The sequence below is a fragment of the Oryx dammah genome, unplaced genomic scaffold, assembly GCF_014754425.2.
Source record: "Oryx dammah isolate SB20612 unplaced genomic scaffold, SCBI_Odam_1.1 HiC_scaffold_17, whole genome shotgun sequence".
Lineage (NCBI taxonomy): Eukaryota > Metazoa > Chordata > Mammalia > Artiodactyla > Bovidae > Oryx > Oryx dammah.
In genome coordinates this window covers 24,401,624-24,422,242 of record NW_024070201.1, presented here as the reverse complement: position 1 = coordinate 24,422,242, position 20,619 = coordinate 24,401,624, and the positions used below count along the sequence as shown (strand labels likewise).

Below are 20,619 nucleotides of genomic sequence, written 5' to 3'. Positions count from 1 at the left end.
ACGACTGAGCGACTGAACTGAACTGAACTAAACTGATGATTGTATATCCAGAAAAACAGACCTAGTGGAAAGAATGAATATATAAACTTATTAATACAAAAGAATAATTTGAAAGACATGTTAAGTAGAAACGCAAGGGCATTTCAAAGAGATTGTTGCAAACTTGGCCCCAGACTGTTAAAAATGGCTTCCTGTCTTGATGACTGTGGCTTTGTAGTAGAGCCTGAAGTCAGGCAGGTTGATTCCTCCAGTTCCATTCCCCTTTCTCAAGATTGCTTTGGCTGTTCAAGGTTTTTTGTATTTCCATACAAATTGTGAAATTATTTGTTCTAGCTCTGTGAAAAATACCACTGGTAGCTTGATAGGGATTGCATTGAATCTGTAGATTGCTTTGGGCAGTATACTCATTTTCACTATATTGATTCTTCTGATCCGTGAACATGGTATATTTCTCCATCTATTAGTGTCCTCTTTGATTTCTTTCATCAGTGTTTTATAGTTTTCTATATATAGATCTTTAGTATCTTTAGGTTGATATATTTCTAAATATTTTATTCTTTTCGTTGCAATGGTGAATGGAATTGTTTCCTTAATTTCTTTTTCTAATTTCTCATTATTAGTGTCTAGGAATGCAAGGGATAAGCCACAGTCATCAAGACAGTATGGTACTGGCACAAAGACAGAAATATAGATCAATGGAACAAAATAGAAAGCCCAGAGATAAATCCACACACCCATGGACACCTTATCTTCGACAAAGGAAACAAGAATATACAATGGATTAAAGACAATCTCTTTAACAAGTGGTGCTGGGAAAACTGGTCAACCACTTGTAAAAGAATGAAACTAGAACACTTTATAACACCATTCACAAAAATAAACTCAAAATGGATTAAAGATCTAAATGTAAGACCAGAAACTATAAAGCTCCTAGAGGAGAACATAGGCAAAATACTCTCCAACATAAATCACAGCAGGATCCTGTATGATCCACCTCCCAGAATACTGGAAATAAAAGCAAAAATAAACAAATGGGATCTAATTAAAATTAAAAGCTTCTGTACAACAAAGGAAACTATAAGCAAGGTGAAAAGACAGCCTTCAGAATGGGAGAAAATAATAGCAAATGAAGCAACTGACAAACAACTAATCTCAAAAATATACAAGCAACTCATGCAGCTCAATTCCAGAAAAATAAATGACCTAATCAAAAAATGGGCCAAAGAACTAAATAGACATTTCTCCAAGAAGACATACAGATGGCTAACAAACACATGAAAAGATGCTCAACATCACTCATTATCAGAGAAATGCAAATCAAGACCACAATGAGGTACCGTTTCACACCAGTCAGAATGGCTGCGATCTAAAAGTCTACAAGTAATAAATGCTGCAGAGGGTGTGGAGAGAAGGGAACCCTCTTACACTGTTGGTGGGAATGCAAACTAGTACAGCCACTATGGAGAACAGTGTGGAGATTCCTTAAAAAACTGGAAATAGAACTGTCTTATGACCCAGCAATCCCACTGCTGGATGTAAACACTGAGGAAACTAGAATTGAAAGAGACATGTGTACCCCAATGTTCATCACAGCACTGTTTATAATAGCCAGGACATGGAAGCAACCTAGATGTCCATCAGCAGATGAATGGATAAGAAAGCTGTGGTACATATATACAATGGAGTATTACTCAGCCATTAAAAAGAGTACATTTGAATCAGTTCTAATGAGGTAGATGAAACTGGAGCTGATTATACAGAGTGAAGTAAGCCAAAAAGCAAAACACTGATACAGTATACTAACACATATATATGGAATTTAGAAAGATGGTAATGATAACCCTGTATGCGAGACAGCAAAAGAGATACAGATGTATAGAAGAGACTTTTGGACTCTGTGGGAGAGGGAGAGGGTAGGATGATTTGGGAGAATGGCATTGAAACATGTATACTATCATGTAAGAAATGAATTGCCAGCCTAGGTTCAATACAGGATACAGGATGCTTGGGGCTGGTGCACTGGGATGACCCAGAGAGATGATATGGGGAGGATGGTGGGAGGGGGGTTCAGGATTGGGAACTCATGTACACCCATGGTGGATTCATGTCAATGTATGGCAAACCAATACAGTATTGTAAAGTAAAATAATAATAATAATAAATAAAGAGCAAAAATAAAAAAGGCTTCCTGAGGGGGAAATGGGAATTGGGGTTTAGTAGTCACAGAGTTTCTATTTGGAGCAATAAAAATGTTTTAGAAATAGTGGTGATGGTTGCACAATATTATAAATGTTATTAATGCCATTGTGTTATACACATTAAAATTGTTAAAATGTTAAATTGTTAAAGTTTCATGTTATATTTGATCACAGTTTTTACAATTAATAATTTTAAAACCAATTGTAACCCCAAATCACTGAATTATATATTTTAAATGAGTGAGTAGTATGTTATACGAGTTATACCCCAATAAAACTTTTTTCCCCTTTAAGAATGAATGGCTTCACAGAGCTGATGACATATAGTTCTCAAAAGATAAGAGGAAGATTACCAGATAGAGAAGAGGAAAAAAAGGTTTTTTTAGGGAGAGCTCTTTCTTGCACTGAGATTTTTATCTTTGCAGAAAAGGACTGTCTTTACTACATATCTCTAAACTGTGGCCATAAGTCCAGAACAATTAACCTTTCATCAAGAACAATCCTTTGAGTCAAGAAGGCAATTACTGTCAAAAAAGAAAAGAAAAAAGAACAAAAAGTCTAACCTAAACATTTAAAGGACTTGGAGGAACTCTGCTGCTAAGTCGCTTCAGTCGTGTCCGACTCTGTGCGACCCCACAGATGGCAGCCCACCAGGCTCCCCCATCCCTGAGATTCTCTAGGCAAGAATACTGGAGTGGGTTGCCATTTCCTTCTCCAATGCATAAAAGTGAAAATTCAAAGTGAAGTCGCTCAGTTGTGCCTGACTCTTAGCGACCCCGTGGACTGCAGCCTACCAGGCTCCTCCATCCATGGGATTTTTCAGGCAAGAGTACTGGAGTAGGGTGCCATTGCCCTCTCCGGAGGAGAGGGGAACAAACTAATAAGGAGAATCAGCCATCTTGGTTTCCTTCTCTCTGACAATGGTCTTCATTAATTTTAACTATGCAATCATGCTTCCTGATTTCTTTACAAAAACAAATATCCAATAGTTCTTATGATATAAAGATCCCATAACAACTAAATAAAAGAAGAGTCTAGGCTAATAAATGATAAAGGTATTGTGGAAGATTTTGAAGAATTGGAACTAACTCTTCTTGGGACTTCCAGAGTGGACTTTCTATTGATTACTCAGGGTCAAAATGTGTTTATTCATGGTTTTATTGGTGATGGGCTTTCTGATCAGTGTGGGGTAATAACTCATTGTAGTTCTGATTTGCCTTTCTCAGATAATTAGTGATGTTGAGCAACTTTTTCATGGTGCTTTTCTGAATGTCTCTGAGGGACACTGTCACAACTGAAGCAGTGTTGGGGGATGGGGAGGCTGAAATGTTGCTGCTAACATCTAGTGGGTAGAGGTCAAGGTGTATCGTCTGACAATGCACAGGACAGCCCCCAACAACAAATAATTACTGGCCCAGTTGAGAGTTCTATAATTGAGAGACCTGCCCCACAGAAAAATACCTAAGAGTAGCAATTATAAAGGTACATGGTAAATGCCTCTTTAACTTTACCAGAAACAACCAAATTGTTTTCTAGAACATATGTATTTTTTGACATTCTCACCAGCAATGAAAGTTCCATGTACTTTACCAGCAATTGAAATTGCAGGGTTTTCTTTTTTTTTTTTGTATTTTTTTGCCATTCTAGTAGCTACATAGAGTCAGCTCAACAGAGTTTTAATTTGGATTTCTTTAGTGGCAAATCACATGATTATATATTTTTATTTTGTTTAGTTGCCATCCATCTCTTCAAGTTTGGGGGCCTAATTTTTAATTGAATTATTTGCTTTCTTACTGTTGAATTTTTTTAGAGTTTTTTAAATACAGTTGTCCCCTGGACAATGTGGAGGTTGGGGGATCAACCCTCCACACAGTCAAAAATCCGAGTATAACTTATAGTCAGCTATAATTGTACTATGTGTCAGTTATGCTAGAAGGATAACTCATAGTCATCTCCAAACAGTAAATGCAACTCCTCCATACACTTGATTCCACATCCATGGATTCAATCAGCGGCAGATCCTGTAGAACTGGCATGTTTATTGTTGAAAACAATCCACACATAAGTGGACCTGTGCTGTTCAAACTCATGTTATTCAAGTGTTCACCATATTTTATAGACACAAGTGCTGTGTTGAATGTATAATTTGCAAATATTTTCTCCCATTCTGTTCCTTGTCATTTCATTCTCTCAACAGTGTCTTTCACAAAGAAATATATTTTAACTTTGATGAAGTCCCATATTATTATTTTTTTAATTTTATGGATCATAATTTTAGCATTATATCTAAGAAATCTGACTAACCACAGGAGGTTAAGATAATGTGCTTCCTTAAAACTGTTATGGGTTTAACACTTTATATTTAGATCTATGATCCACTTGAGTTAATTTTTGTATAATTTGTGAGGTTTGGGTTGATATTCATTTTATTACCATACAGATGGCTGATGATTCTAACCACATTATAAAACTATCATTTTTCCATTGAACTTCCTTTCTACGTCAAGTCACCTTATTTGTATGGCTACATTCCTGGACTTTCTATTCTGTTTTACTCACCTTTGTGTCTATTCCTTCATTAATTCTGTACTGTGTCAACTACTGTATCTTTATAATGAGTCTTGAATTATTTTAGTGTGGCCTCCAACTCTATTCTTCTTTTTAAAACTTGCTTTGTCTGTGCTACTTCCTTTGCTTTTCCATATAAAATTTAGAATTATCTTATTATCTAGATCAACAAAAATTCCTGTGAAGATTTTGTTTCAAATCTTGTTAAATCTATAGCTTGATGACAGTTATATTGAGTCTTCCAATCCATGAACACTGTATGTGTTCAACACTGTATGAACATTTTTATGTATATAATCTTTTTTCAGCATTTTAAAGTTTTCAGACTATAGATTCTGCCCTATTTTGTTAGAATTTTATCTCAGGATTTCATTTTTTAATCTCTTGTAAATGGCATTATGTGGATTGATGCTTTTGAACTGTGATGTTGGGGAAGACTCTTGAGAGTCCCTTGGACTGCAAGGAGATCCAACCAGTCCATCCTAAAGGATATCAGTCCTGAATATTCATTGGAGGGACTGATGCTGACGCTGAAACTCTAGTTACTTTGGCCACCTGATACAAAGAGCTGACTCATTTTAATAGATCCTGATGCTGGGAAAGATTGAAGGCAGGAGGAGAAGGGACGACAGAGGATGAGATGGTTGGATGGCATCACTGACTCAATGGACATGGGTTTGGGTGGACTCCAGGAGTTGGTGATGAACAGGGAGGCCTGGCATGCTGCAGTTCATGGGGTTGCAAAGAGTCGGACACGACTGAGCGACTGAACTGAACTGAAATAGCATTATGTGGGTTTTTATATCTGATTTTTAATTGCTAAAATTATGGTATATAGAAAAAAACCTGAATTTTGTGTTACCCTTATAGCCTATGACCTTGATAAAATTGCATAATACTTCTGGGAGCATTTTTGTCGGTTCTTCAGGATTTTCTATGTGGACAATCAAGTCACCTGGGACAAATAGGGCAAATAGGTTCAGTTTTATCTCCTCGTTTCCAATGTGCATGTGGTTTACTTCCTTTTCCTTCTCTTGCTACAATGGCTAGCCCTTCCAGTATGATGTTAAACAGAAGTGGTGAAAATGGACATCCTTGCCTTCTTTACAATCTCAGGGATTAAGAATCCCTTTTACCATTAGGAATTATGTTAGCTCTATGTTTGCTACGGATGTACTTTAATGGGATAAAGAGGTTCTTTTTCATTCCTAGCTTGCTAAAAGTTTTGTCACAAATGACATGTGAATTTTGTAAAATTTTTTCTGTATAAATTGACATGATCAAATATTTTTTTTCTTCTGTAGCCTGTTGACATTGTTGAATATTTTATTTGATTTTTAAAAACATTAAACCAGCAATTGTATTCCTGGGGTAAAATCCAGTTGGTTATGGTATATTATTCTTTTTGTATATTGCTAGATTTAATTTGTTATGTATATTGCTAGATTTAATTTGTTAACATTTTGTTGAGGATATTTGCACCTGTGTTCATAAAGCGTATTGGTCTGTTATTTTATTTCCTTGTACTCTTTGGTTTGGGCCTTGGTGTAATGTTGGCCTAATAACATAATTTTGTAGTTTTCCTTTCTCTTCTATCCTTTGGAAAAAGAGACTGTGTAAAATTAGTGTTATTTATTTTTTAAGTATGTGATATAATTTTACCATGTAAAATGATTATCTGGGCCTAGATATTTCTTTTTCAGAGGAGTTTTAACTATTTGGAACATCTATTTATTCTTGGGTGACTTTTGGTAGTTTATGGTCTTTAAGGTATTCATCCATTTTATCTAAGCTGTCAAATTTACATTCATAGAGTAGCTTGTGGTTTTCCATTATTGTCTTTAATGTCTATAATTTCCTTAATAATGTCTCTTTTGTCAATTCTGATATTGGTTATTTATGCCTACTCTTTCTTTTTTCAATATCAGTTTGGCTAAAGTTTGATCAATTCTATTAATCATTTTAAAGAACCAACTTTTGTTCTATTGATTTTCTCCATTGTATTTGTTTCCAATTTTAATGATTTCTACTGTAATATTTATCATTTCCTTATTTCTGCTTTCTTTTTCTTGTTCTTTAAGGTGGAAATTAGATTATTGATTTGGTACTGTTCTTTTTTTAAAATAGCCACTTAATTTATAAATGAGTTATACATGAAAGAAAAAAAGAATTCAAAAGTATAGTTGTTGACTCCTGCATTGCTGTTCTTTCATTTATAAATTTCACTCTAAGTATTGCCTTAGCTGTACTAGAAACACAACAAATATTAATGTTATATTGCCATTTTTGTTCAGTTCAAAATGTTCTCTCATGTCCCTTGAAGCTTATTCTTTGATTCATGGATTATGCAGAATTGTGTCACTTAATTTCCAAATGCTGAGAGATTTACCAGTTATTGTTCTGTTACTGATCTCCAGTATAATTTCATTATGGTCAGAGAACAAACTTTGTGTAATTTCAGTCACTTTAAAGTCTATTAAGGTTTGTTTTATGACTTTAGATATGTTCTATTCAGTTAATTGTATTCTTTAGTTCTTCTATATTTTTGCTGACTGTTTTAGATTCTTAGGGCTGCCATTACAAATTGTCACTAATTTGGTGGCTTAAAACAACATAAATATATTCTCTCACAGTTATGGAGGCCAGAATTCTAAAATCAAGATGTCAACAGATATGATTCCTTCTGGAGGTTCTGAAGGAGAGTATACTCCATGCCTCTCTCCTAGCTTCTGGTGGATGCTAGCTGTCCTTGGCATTCTTGGCCTACAGAACCATCACTGCCATCTCTGCCATCAGATTCACTTCACCTTCCCCTTGTGCATCCTCTACCTTCTTCTCTTTTAAAAAGACACTTGTCACGGACTTTAGGGTCCACCCTAACCCAGGATGATTGCATCTCAAGATTAAAATCAAAAATACAATTAAAGTTGCTAATCAGCTGACCTTAAAATAGGGAATACTGAATTATATTGAATTATCTAGGTGGGCCAAATGTAACAAGGGTCTTCAAAAGTAAAACAGGGGAAAAAAATAAAGGAGGAAGGCAAAGGAGGGAGGACCAGACAGCTGGCTAAGGAGAACTTGGCCCAAAGTTGCTGGCTTTCACTGATGGAGGAGCCAAGAAAAGCAGACAAATTCTAGAAGCTAGAAAAAGCAAGGGCATGTACTCTCCCACAGAGTGTCCAGAAAGGTGTACATACTGCCAACATCTTGATTTTAGCCCAGTTGAACCTCATTCTGGAATTTTGACCTCAAGAAATGTAACATAAAATACATTTGTATCGTGTAAGCCACCAAGTTGGTGATAATATGTCACAGCAGCAGTAGAAAACTAATACAATTATAACTACTGTATTAAAATTTTTGATAACTTCAACAGCTATGTGTCTGAGTTAGTAACTTTGCTTATTCTCCTGAAAGTTATAGTTTTCCTGGTTCCTCATATGCTAAATCGTTTTGGCTCATATATTGGATATTTTAACTATTGTGCTATGAGATTCAGGTCTTGTTTAAACCTTAAAGATAATGTTGATTTTTTTTTTTTTTTTAACCAGGCGATCAAACCTAGTTAGGTTAAAGCCATAAGTTCCAACCCACCTTTTACAAGCCCTAGTTTCAAAGTCTGTTCAGTTCTCTAAGCCTTTGCCTGTACTGTTTGAATCTGTCCCTTGCTTCTAACATCCAGCAGCCACCCTGGGACCTGGGCAATGGTCCAACCTGTAGTTCAATTCCCCCAAGCCTTTAGCATGCTATTTAGGGTAAGACTGACACGGGCTAACCTCTGTTTTGGGGGATAACCCTTTTGAGCTTTGTCTTTTCTGCCTACTCTATGGAATCCCTACTTTTGGCCCTTCAGCCAGACAAATGGGGCAAGAAGGTTTCTTAGCCTGCATGAGAAACTTGACATATTTCCCTATAACTCCTGTAGCATCTGAATGAGGCAGGAACATTTGAACAAGGCCCGGGTGGCTCAGTAGTAAAGAATCTGCCTGACAGGCAGGAGATGTGGGTTCGATCCCTGAGTCTGGCAGATCTCCTGGAGTAGGAAAATGCATTCCAGCATTTTTGCCTGGCAAATCCCATGGACAAAGGAGCCTTGGGGGGGCTACTGTCCATGGACTTACAAAGAATTGGACACATCTTAGCTACTAAACAACAACAACAACTGATAAAGGCAATCTAAGTCCCACATGAGGATCTACTCTTAAGGGTTATACAGTTCAGGCAAGATTCTGTTTGTAATGAGATCTTTAATTTGAATAGTAGTATAGCAGTGAGGGAACAAAAACTATTTTTAGACAACTGTAAATTCACACATATATAATAATCACAATAGAATAAAGTAAATAAAAATACAATAGAATAAAATAAATACAAAAAAATAAAAATAACAGAGAGACCTCATGTATCCTTTACCCAGTTTCAACAATAGCACCTTGTAAAACTGTAGTAAAATATCACAACCAGCATATTGACACTGAATATAATCAAGATGGGGCTCCCCTGGTGGCTCAGATATTAAAGAATATGTCTGCAATACAGGAGACCTAGGTTGGATCCCAGGTCAGGAAATCCCCTGGAGAAGGGAAAGGCTAACAATTCCAGTATTCTTGCCTGGAGAATTGATGGACAGAGGAGCCTGGCAGGCTACAGTCATAGGGTCACAAAGAGTAGGACATGACTGAGAGACTAACACTCAGATAATTAAGATACAGAATATTTCCATCACCATCTGCCACCTTCATATAGCCCTTTACAGTCACACTTAGTCCCTCCCATTCCCACCCCTTCCTAATCCATTATCCTCTGTTCTCCCTTCCTCCATTGTTTGAAGAATATTATGCAGCAAAATCATATAATATATGAGCTATAAATATGAGCTAGGGAAAACAATTTTGTGCCTGACCCTTCAAATGAGTCATAGAAAGGGGAATGTCTCTTTAAGATAGTAGTAGGGCGGGGATCAGGATTCAGTGCTCAATTTCTCCTACCCAGTTGCCTCATTCCTTTAACAATCTGTTTCAAAGATACTTATTTCAAATATAAATATTAGGGATATATATTTTTTCGAGTGTATGAAAGTGAAGTCGCTCAGTCATGTCCGATTCTTTGCGACCCTGTGGACTGTAGCCCACCAGGCTCCTCCATCCATGGGATTCTCCAGGCAAGAATACTGGAGTGGGTTGCCATTTTAGAGATAAATACAGAGTAAATACAAATGCATATTAGATATAAATACTTAATTTAAATGCATTTGTATTCCCCATATATAGGCCCTAATACATACTGTATTTTTTGGAAGACTCTAAGATCTTCTGAAAGATCTTAGAGTCTTCTAAGATATGTCTAACCAAATTTCACTAATATCACTACATAATCCTCCTATCATCCATCATGTTCTAATGATTGGTAGCTTCTATTCAACTCATTGACTGAAAATTTTGAAGAAATTGGCTTATAGTCTTCATCATTAAAAATCCTGATAACCTCTAAGCAGCCCTCAACATCCAGGAGGGAACTCCTCCAATAACTGAATTTTTTTGTTCCTAAACTTTAAAAATCTAACAAAGTTGTCAGGGACTTCCTGGTGGTCCAGTGGCTAAGACTCCTTTCTCCCAATGCAGGGGCATGGATTCGATCCCTGGTCAGGGAACTAAATCCAAGATCCTGCATGCCACAATGAAAACCTGGTACAGCCAAATAAATAAATTAATAAAAATTTAAAAATTCTTATTAAAAAAAAAAAAGATCCAGGGCTTCTCTGGTGGTTCAGTGGTAAAGAATCCACCCGCCAATGCAGGAGACATGGGTTTGATCCCTGTTCCAGGAAGATCCCACATGCCGCAGGGCAACTTAGCTTGTGCGCCACAACTAAGCCTGTGCCCTAGAGCCCAGGGACCTGTAGCTCCTGAGCCCTCACACCACAGCTCCTGAAATCCACATGTCCCAGAGCCCATGCTCAGCAAGAAGAGAAGCCACCACGATGAGAAGCCCGTGTACTGCAACTAGAGAGCAGCCCCTGCTCACCTCAGCTAGAGAAAAGCCCACACAGTAACAAACACCCCGTGCAGCCAAAAATAAATACATTAATTAATTTAAAAATTTTAACCCAAATAAAAAAAAGTTTTTAAGTAGTCATATAGCAATTCAACTTTCTGTTACCCTTCCCTACTTAATTGGACCCCCACTTTTCCCCTCTACTTCCTGTTTACTTCTGTTAACTTCTTTCTATAAGAATTTAAATGTATTCACATATCTTCCATATTATACAAAGAACTGCTATACTAAAACTTTTGCTTATTCCCTAAACCTACCCAGTTAAACTTCTCAGGAGTTCTTATCAGTCTCTTTCTCTCCTCTCACTCACTTCACAGACCAGTGCTGTTTTTGTTCCTTAGGGCAATAGCTTTAGCAACATTTTTTTTTTCTTTTCTTAAATTTTTATTGGGGTATAGTAGATTTACATTGTGTTAGTTTCAGGTGTACAGCAAACTGAATCAGTTATACATATACATATATCCAGAGCTGACTCATTTGAAAAGACCCTGATGTTGGGAAAGATTGAGGGTGGGAGGAGAAGGGGACGACAGAGGATGAAATGGTTGGATGGTATCATGGACATGAGTTTGGGTGAACTCCGGAAGTTGGTGATGGACAGGGAGGCCTGGAGTGCTGCGATTCATGGGGTTGCAAAGAGTCAGGCACGACTGAGCAACTGAACTGAACTGAACTCTTTCTTAGATTCTTTTCCCATATAGGCCATTACAGAGTATTGAGTAGAGTTCCTTGTGCTGTATAGTGGGTCATTTCTCTTTCACTCTGTAGCTCACCCAAGGAATTGTCACCCACATAAATAGGCTAAGCTGCCATTTATATTCTGACAATTCTTAAATCCATTTTTCTAAACCACATCTTTCTTAGCTTCAGATTTGTATATTCAAGTCTACTGAAGCAACATCTCTATTTAGATGACCTAAAAGCACCTCCAACATAGACTGTTCATATCTAAACTTGTCTTTTTTCTTCCAAAACTATTCCTCTTACTCTATTCTTTTTTTTAATTTTATTGAATTATATATATATATATTTTTTTACTTTACAATACTGTATTGGTTTTGCCATACATTGACATGAATCCACCACAGGTGTACATGAGTTCCCAACCCTGAACCCCTCTCCCACCACCCTCCCCTTATCATCTCTCCGGGTCATCCCAGTGCACCAGCCCCAAGCATCCTGTATCCTGTATCAAACCTAGACTAGTGATTCGTTTCTTACATGATAGTATACATGTTTCAATGCCATTCTCCCAAATCCTCCCACCCTCTCCCTCTCCCTCAGAGTCCAAAAGTCTGTTCTTTACATCTGTGTCTTTTTTGCTGTCTCACATACAGGGTTATCATTACCATCTTTCTAAATTCCATATACCCAAGGGCCAACAAGTTCCAGAGCAAGACATACCACGCAAATTCTCTTACTCTATTCTATACGTCAACGAATGACATCACCAGCCAGGCAGTTGTGCATATCTGGAATAATTCCTAGTTAATTCCACATCCTCACCCCTGCTCCACAGTCAATTTATTCCTGTCAATTCTAACTCAAATTTCTTGACTTTTTTCCATCCTCATTGTTATACCTTATTTCAGGTCACCATTACATCTCACCAAGACCACTGAGCAGTCCTTATTTTATAATTTAAAGAAATTTATTTGTTAAGCACCTACTATGTGCCAACCACTGTTCTGGGCACTTGGGATATACTAACAAATAAATAATGATAAAATCCTTCTCTTATGGAGGTCACCTTACAGCAGGCCAAGAGAGACAATAATCAATGAACAGAGTAAATAAGTAAATTATATAGTATTTTAGAAAGTCAAAAGTATCATCATTATTTTTTAAAGTCAGAGTAAGGGAAATGCTAAGTGGTGGGGTAGGGGCTGTTTCTAGTGCTAAATAAAGATGATATTTGAGCAAAGACCTAAAGGCAGAGCATTAGCTACATGAAAACTTGAAGGAAGAATAAGCAGAGGAATCAACCAGTGCAAGAATACCTTGGTCCAGGTTTTCTAAATCCTTTCATAAAACAGCCTGACTAAGATACTGAGCCTAGAAGTCTGAATCCCACCACATTTCCCCTGAAGTTGGGAGCATGGCATTTTTCTTTTAGAAATACAGTCTCAGGATCTTGAACACAAAGATTATGTCCTATATTTCTGTATCCCTAATACCCAGTTCAGCCCTGACACAATCTATACCCAACAAAGGTTTGCTGAATGAATGATTGGATCAGGCTGAGACCAGAGGCAGGGAAATTAATGAGAGGACTATTTCAACAGCATAGATGAGAAATGACAAAGGACTTGACTAAATCAAGACTCTGTGGATGGAGATAGAAGGATAGATATGAGAGAAACAGGAGGTAGAATTTAGGAGATTAGTGACTGATTGCTCGTGGAGAGAGAATTGGTTTCATTGACTAATGGGCTGAGGCAACATAGGAGACATAAGAGAAATGCAGAGAATTTATTTCCATATGATTCTGTTTTGCCAAGGAGGGAGTTGAGGAAGAAGATAACCTCTGCATGCTTTTCTCTGTGTTGGTAACAGTAGTGAAACTGAGGTGGAGATAACCGAGGAATGAATTCAAGAGTGAGGCACAGAAAAGATCTCAGATCTGGAAATACAAAGGCAGTGATTCTAAAAACTTCAGTGAGTGTGAGAATCAGCTGCGGGGCTTGTTGAAACTTTATCATTTTGTTCATTTTATTGGAGTACAGTTGATTTACAATGTTGTATTAGTTTTCTGGTATAAAGTAAAGTGATTCAGTTATTTATATATATGTATATATATATTCTTTTTCAGGTTCTTTTTCATTATAGGTTATTACAAAATATTGAGTAAAGTTCCCTGTTCTATACAGTAGGTCCTGTTGTTTTTCTATTGGGGGGGGCAGTGGTGATGCTGTGCTGCACAGCATGTGATATCTTTAGCTCCCCAAGCAGAAATCAGTTCCCTTGCTGTGGAATCAGAGTCTGAACCACTGGATCACTAAGGTCCCTCTATTTTATATACAGTAGTGTGTATCTGTTAATCCTAAACTCCTAATTTACCCCTCCCCCATCCCTACTTTCCCTTTAGTAACCAATAGATTGTTTTCTATGTCTGTGAGTCTACTTCTGTTCTGAAAATAACTTCACTCGTATCATTTATTATATTCCACAAATAAGTGATATCATACAACATTTGTCATTCTCTGACTTGCTGAAGTGCACTTAGTATGATAAACTCTAGGTCCATCCATGTTGCCGCAAATGACATTATTTCATTCTTTTCTATGGCTGAGTAATATCCTACTGAGTATGTATTCCACATCTTCTTTATTCATTCCTCTGTTGATGGACACTTAGGTTGCTTCCATGTCTTGGCTGTTGTAAATAGTGCTGTTATGAACATTGGTGTACTTGTATCTTTTCTGATTAGATTTTTCAAAACTTCATTTTAGGCTCAAGTCCAGAGATTTGTTTTTAGCAGCTTCAGAGTAGGGCTCAGGGATCTGCATTTTACACACACATGCACAAACATGGGCATTTCAGTGCAGATTGTCCAGGCCTCACTTAGATACACAAATATTTACGGATGGCACCTGACCATATGAATTAAAGGGTACAAGCATGAACAAGAAGAAGATTGATGGAAGAAATCTAGCAAACACATATTTACAGAGAGGGTTCACAGAGAGGAAGTTTCTGAGCTGTGGTTTGAGAACTCTACAGTTTACCAGTTTCCATCATTTTCCAAATGTCCTAGATTTGTGGTCCTTCTTATTTGGAGGTGAGGGTCTGTATTAGACAAAGGTGGAATAGATACTTTGAAAAGAACCTGGGCTCAAATTTAGAAGAAGCATGAATGGTTAAGGAGTTGATCTCTTCAGCACTGCCCTCTGAAAGTTTTTGATCAGGACAAGAAGATGATAAAAACAGAATTTTTGAAAGATTAGATTTGTACTGAATGGTTGAGAAGAGGAAAAAGTAAAACAAAATCAGTTTTTAAAAAAGACTGAGGAAAAGGAAAATCAAGAAATATGAACTGAACTATGTAAAGAACTGCAATGGACCGTGCAGAAGCACCACTGCGAGGAGCTACCCCATGCCCAAGGTCAGGGGCAGCGACCAAGAGCTCCAGGCTGTGCCGGTGCATGAGGGCCGAGAGGAGCTATTCCACATTCAAAGTCAGGAAGGGCGACCTCATCCAAGGTAAGGAGCAGCTGTGAAGAGGTACCCTATGTCCAAGGTAAGAGAAACCCAAGTAAGATGGTAGGTGTTGCAAGAGGGCATCAGAGGGCAGACACACTGAAACCATAATCACAGAAAACTGGCCAGTCTGATCACACAGACCACAGCCTTGTCTAACTCAATGAAACTAAGCCTTGCCATATGGGGCCACTCAAGACAGAGGGGTCACAGTGGAGAGGTCTGACAGAATGTGGTCCACTGGAGAAGGGAATGGCAAACCACTTCAGTATTCTTGCCTTCAGAACTACATGAACAGTATGAAAAAGCAAAATGATAGGATACTGAAAGAGGAACTCCCCAGGTCGGTAGGTGCCCAATATGCTACAGGAAATCAGTGGAGAAATAACTCCAGAAAGAATGAAGGGATGGAGTCAAAGCAAAAGCAATACCCAGCTGTGGATGTGACTGGTGATAGAAGCAAGGTCCAATGCTGTAAAGAGCAATATTGCATAGGAACCTGGAATGTCAGGTCCATGAATCAAGGCAAATTGGAAGTAGTCAAACAGGAGATGGCAAGATTGAACATCGACATTCTAGGAATCAGAGAAATAAAATGGACTGGAATGGGTGAATTTAAAACTCAGATGACCATTATATCTACTACTGCGGGCAGGAATCCCTTAGAAGAAATGGAGTAGCCATCATGGTCAACAAAAGAGTATGAAATGCAGTACTTGGATGCAATCTCAAAAATGACAGAATGATCTCTGTTCGTTTCCAAGGCAAACCATTCAATATCATGGTGATCCAAGCCTATGCCCCACGAGTAAGGTTGAAGAAGCTGAAGTTGAACGGTTCTATGAAGACCTACAAGACCTTTTAGAACTAACACCCAAAAAAGATGTCCTTTTCATTATAAGGGACTGGAATGCAAAAGTAGGAAGTCAAAAATACCTGGAGTAACAGGCAAATTTGGCCTTGGAGTACAGAATGAAGCAGGGCAAAGGCTCATAGAGTTTTGCCAAGAAAATGCACTGGTCAAAGCAAACACCCTCTTCCAACAACACAAGAGAAGACTCTACACATGAACATCACCAAATGGTCAACACTGAAATCAGATTGATTATATTCTTTGCCGCCAAAGATGGAGAAGTTCTATACAGTCAGCAAAAACAAGACTGGGAGCTGACTGTGGCTCAGATCATGAACTCCTTATTACCAAATTCAGACTGAAATTGAAGAAAGTAGGGAAAACCACTAGACCATTCAGGTATGACCTAAATCAATCCCTTATGATTATACAGTGGAAGTGAGAAATAGATTTAAGGGACTAGATCTGATAGACAAGAGTACCTGAAGAACTATGGATGGAGGCTTGTGACACTGTACAGGAGACAGGAATCAAGACCATCCGCAAGAAAAAGATGCAAAAAAGCAAAATGGCTGTCTGAGGAGGCCTTACAAGTAGCTGTGAAAAGAAGAGAAGTGAAAAGCAAAGGAGAAAAGGAAAGATATAAGCATCTGAATACAGAGTTCCACAGAATAGCAAGAAGAAAGCCTTCTTCAGCGATCAATGCAAAGAAATAGAGGAAAACAATAGAATGGGAAAGACTAGAGATCTCTTCAAGAAAATTAGAGATACCAAGGGAACATTTTACGCAAAGATGGGCTCGATAAAGGACAGAAATGGTATGGACCTAACAGAAGCAGAAGATATTAAGAAGAAGTGGCAAGAATACACAGAAGAACTGTACAAAAAATGATCTTCAAGACCAAGATAATCACAATGGTGTGATCACTCACCTAGAGCCAGACATCCTGGAATGTGAAGTCAGGTGGGCCTTAGAAAGCATCACTACAAACAAAGCTAGTGGAGGTGATGGAATTCCAGTTGAGCTATTTGAAATCCTGAAAGATGATGCTGTGAAAGTTCTGCACTCAACATGCCAGCAAATTTGGAAAACTTAGCAGTGGCCACAGGACTGGAAAAGGTCAGTTTTCATTCCAATCCCAAAGAAAGGCAATGCCAAAGAATGCTCAAACTACCGCACAATTGCACTCATCTCACACGCTAGTAAAGTAATGCTCAAAATTCTCCAAGCCAGGCTTCAGCAATACATCAACCATGAACTTCCAGATGTTCAAGCTAGATTTAGAAAAGGCAGAGGAACCAGAGATCAAATTGCCAACATCCGCTGGATCATGGAAAAAGCAAGAGAGTTCCAGAAAAATATCTATTTCTGCTTTATTGACTATGCCTTTGACTTTGTGGATCACAATAAACTGTGGAAAATTCTGAAAGAGATGGGAATACCAGACCACCTGACCTGCCTCTTGAGAAACCTTATATGCAAGTCAGGAAGCAACATTTAGAACTGGACATGGAACAATAGACTGGTTTCAAATAGGAAAAGGAGTACATCAAGGCTGTATATTGTCACCCTGCTTATTACATTATATGCAGAGTACATCATGAGAAACACTGGGCTGGAAGAAGCACAAGCTGGAATCAAGATTGCCAGGAGAAATATCAATAACCTCAGATATGCAGATGACACCACCCTTGTGGCAGAAAGTGAAGAAGAACTAAAAAGCCTCTTGATGAAAGTGAAAGAAGAGAGTGAAAAAATTGGCTTAAAGCTCAACATTCAGAAAACGAAGATCATGGCATCTGGTCCCATCACTTCATGGGAAATAGATGGGGAAACAGTGGAAACAATGTCAGACTTTATTTTGGGGGGGCTCCAAAATCACTGCAGATGGTGATTGCAGCCATAAAATTAAAAGACGCTTACTCCTTGGAAGGAAAGTTATGGCCAACCTAGATAGCATATTCAAAAGCAAAGACATTACTTTGCCAACAAAGGTCCATCTAGGCAAGTTTATGGTTTTTCCAGTGGTCATGTATGGATGTGAGAGTTGGACTGTGAAGAAAGCTGAGCACTGAAGAATTGATGCTTTTGAACTGTGGTGTTGGAGAAGACTCTTGAGAGTCCCTTGGACTGCAAGGAGATACAACCAGTCCATCCTAAAGGAGACCAGTCCTGGGTATTCATTGGAAGGACTGACGCTGAGGCTGAAACTCCAGTACTTTGGCCACCTCATGCAAAGAGTTAACTAATTGGAATAGACCCTGATGCTGGAAGGGATTGGGGGCAGGAGGAGAAAGGGACGACAGAGGATGAGATGGCTGGATGGCATCACCGACTCGAAGCACATGAGTTTCAGTGAACTCTGGGAGTTGGTGATGGACAGGGAGGCCTGATGTGCTGTGATTCATGGGGTCAGAAACGTCGGACACAACTGAGTGACTGAACTGAACTGATGTAAAGAATTAAAAAAAATAAAACTGAAAAAGGGAAGGGCTGACACGGAGATTTAATTGGATTGGAGGCTCAGAGTCCTAGATAGGAGGAAATGCTTAGGCAGGATGGTTAGTAGTGCCAAACACCACATAGAGGCTGCAATCTACCTGTCGCTCAAAATATAATAATAATAGAATGCATACTGCCAAAGGAATTACTGATGAACAAAGGATCCTTTCACCCACATCTATTGCTAAGGTTATATGCTTTTAACTTTTAATTCTTGCGTTAATCACAGTGAACATTCAAAGTCATTGTGACCTTTTCTGAAATTCTGAAAAAGGAAACAGTACCTACCTTTGTGTGGTCTTTGAGAGAGAAGTAAATGACCCAGGAAGCTAATATAAACATCCACATCAGCAGTAATTTATGAGCTATGGCATTTGGAAACAAAGTGCAGAACCTATAAATGAGGACAGGAAAAATAATCACATGTTGAATCAGATAAACACGACATTGCTCTGCATATAGCTTCCTCCTCAGTACTTTTCCAGAACAGGTTATGTCTAGACAGCTGCCCTCTTCTGGGTTTCCAGGATGTTCCATCATAGGTTCTATTAGAAATCAGAAACAATTGTCCTCCCCAAAGAAAAGAACTGAACTGGGTGAAGCAGGAAAGATCTCCTGGTTCCTAACTCTCTGATGAACTTTTTCATTTGAGTCATATCAGGGCTCTCGCATTAACAGCTCAGCAGGTGTAGCAAGGTTTTATAGCTGTTTACCCTAAAAAACAGGTTTTATTTTTCTGGTGCCCTCTAATGAATTCTGGTCTCTAAATCTCTCTCTCTCTCTCTCTCTCTCTCTCTCTCTCTCTCACGCACACACACACACACACGCACACACACACATATATGCATTATCTGGTATCCTCTCTCCCTGAAGCAGGTTACCTGCTTCAGGAGGCTTCTTTCTAAATCTCCCCTTTGCTTTCTTAGGCAGCTTATTTCCAGCTCAGGTTTTTAATTGCCTCGTGTTGAAGTAGTTGAGAAACATTGCCATAAAGGGCAAGAGTATATTCTTTAGAGAAGGTTACTGTTGAGTGGCCAGAATTTTAGTTTGTTTGGCAAACACAGAATACCAAAAGTATGTGGCAAAGAGCTAAATTATGGCAGCATTTCCCAAACTTCTTTTGCCTGAGACACACAGTAAGATCAGATCAAATCTCATTTCAGGGCACACACACATGCACACACATACACAACACAAGTTTCATAAACAATCCTTGTTCTTACTGCATGCAGTATACTATGGTATTTTCTAGTTATTATATTTAATTCTATGTGACTATTTCAATTTAAAAGTATTTTTTCATGCCTCAATAAAACTCATTTTTATCCCCTATGGGGTTGCACCATTTGAAAATCACTGACGGATCTATGGTTCTCCCTCCTGTTTCTGCCATTAAACCTACAAATAAGAGTTGGACGGTACCTATGAATGAATGTCTTCTCCATCATATTCTCTCACAGGAATTACAGCTGTCCAGACTTTCTTCAGATAAAGCAGTCTTCGCATTTATTTCAAGACTGGAGTTTGCCTATAAGCTTCATTGATCACAAGCTGAAATGCCATTGGTGGCTCAAGCGTGCCTTGTAGGATCACAGCCCTGCCCCTGCTCACTTCACAGAGCCAGAGAAAGAAGGCAGAAGGAGGAGGAAATTCATTTTAGAAAACAGACACATCTAATCCCAGCCCATGGTCACCTTTTATTGTAGTCTTACACTTTTTACATATTTACATACTTACATAGTGAATTTCCCTTGCTTATGCCCTCATTTCCCTGTCACGTGGAACTAGTTACTTCCACAATAGCAGAAGTATCTGAAAAACTAGAAAGAAGGCAAACAGCCTTTGACCACAGTTGCTGAATGACTAAGATTTGATTTGGCTGGTTCTTCTCAATATTCAGGTTGTATTCTTTGTAAACTCCTCCGCTTGCTCTAAGCAACTACATCGATTGAGCTCTTCAACAATGATGATCTAAATTAAATCTCAGGCCATAAGAGAAGGAGGCATAGGTCTAAATCCCACCGTACCCTGCATCTGTAACAGGATAGGAGAGCATCCAAAAGAGAAAATCCCATTGGCAGAGTCCACAGAATGGACCCCATGCTAAAATTCTATTGGCAAAGAGTCAGACACGTCTGAGCGACTGAGTGTGCATACACACTTGCATGAAGAGAACTGTAGAGACGTATATCTAGGTAGAGATGTGTATATAGTTGTGGTTCTTTAGGCACTAAGTCGTG

At 38.3% G+C, this 20,619-nt stretch overlaps 1 protein-coding gene across 1 annotated transcript in view; it reads right to left on the bottom strand.

Annotated features, from left to right (window-relative positions):
• The window catches only part of LOC120876280 (NXPE family member 2-like), a 35,603-nt gene extending 15,635 nt beyond the window's left edge, over positions 1–19,968 (bottom strand). The window contains exons 1-2 of the mRNA XM_040258039.1: positions 19,802–19,968; positions 18,668–18,773 (exon numbers count right to left, since the gene is read on the bottom strand). Coding sequence (XP_040113973.1) covers positions 18,668–18,773; positions 19,802–19,827 — 132 coding nt within the window. The 5' untranslated portion in view covers positions 19,828–19,968. The remainder of the gene's footprint in view (positions 1–18,667; positions 18,774–19,801) is intronic.
• Positions 19,969–20,619: the final 651 nt, after the last annotated feature.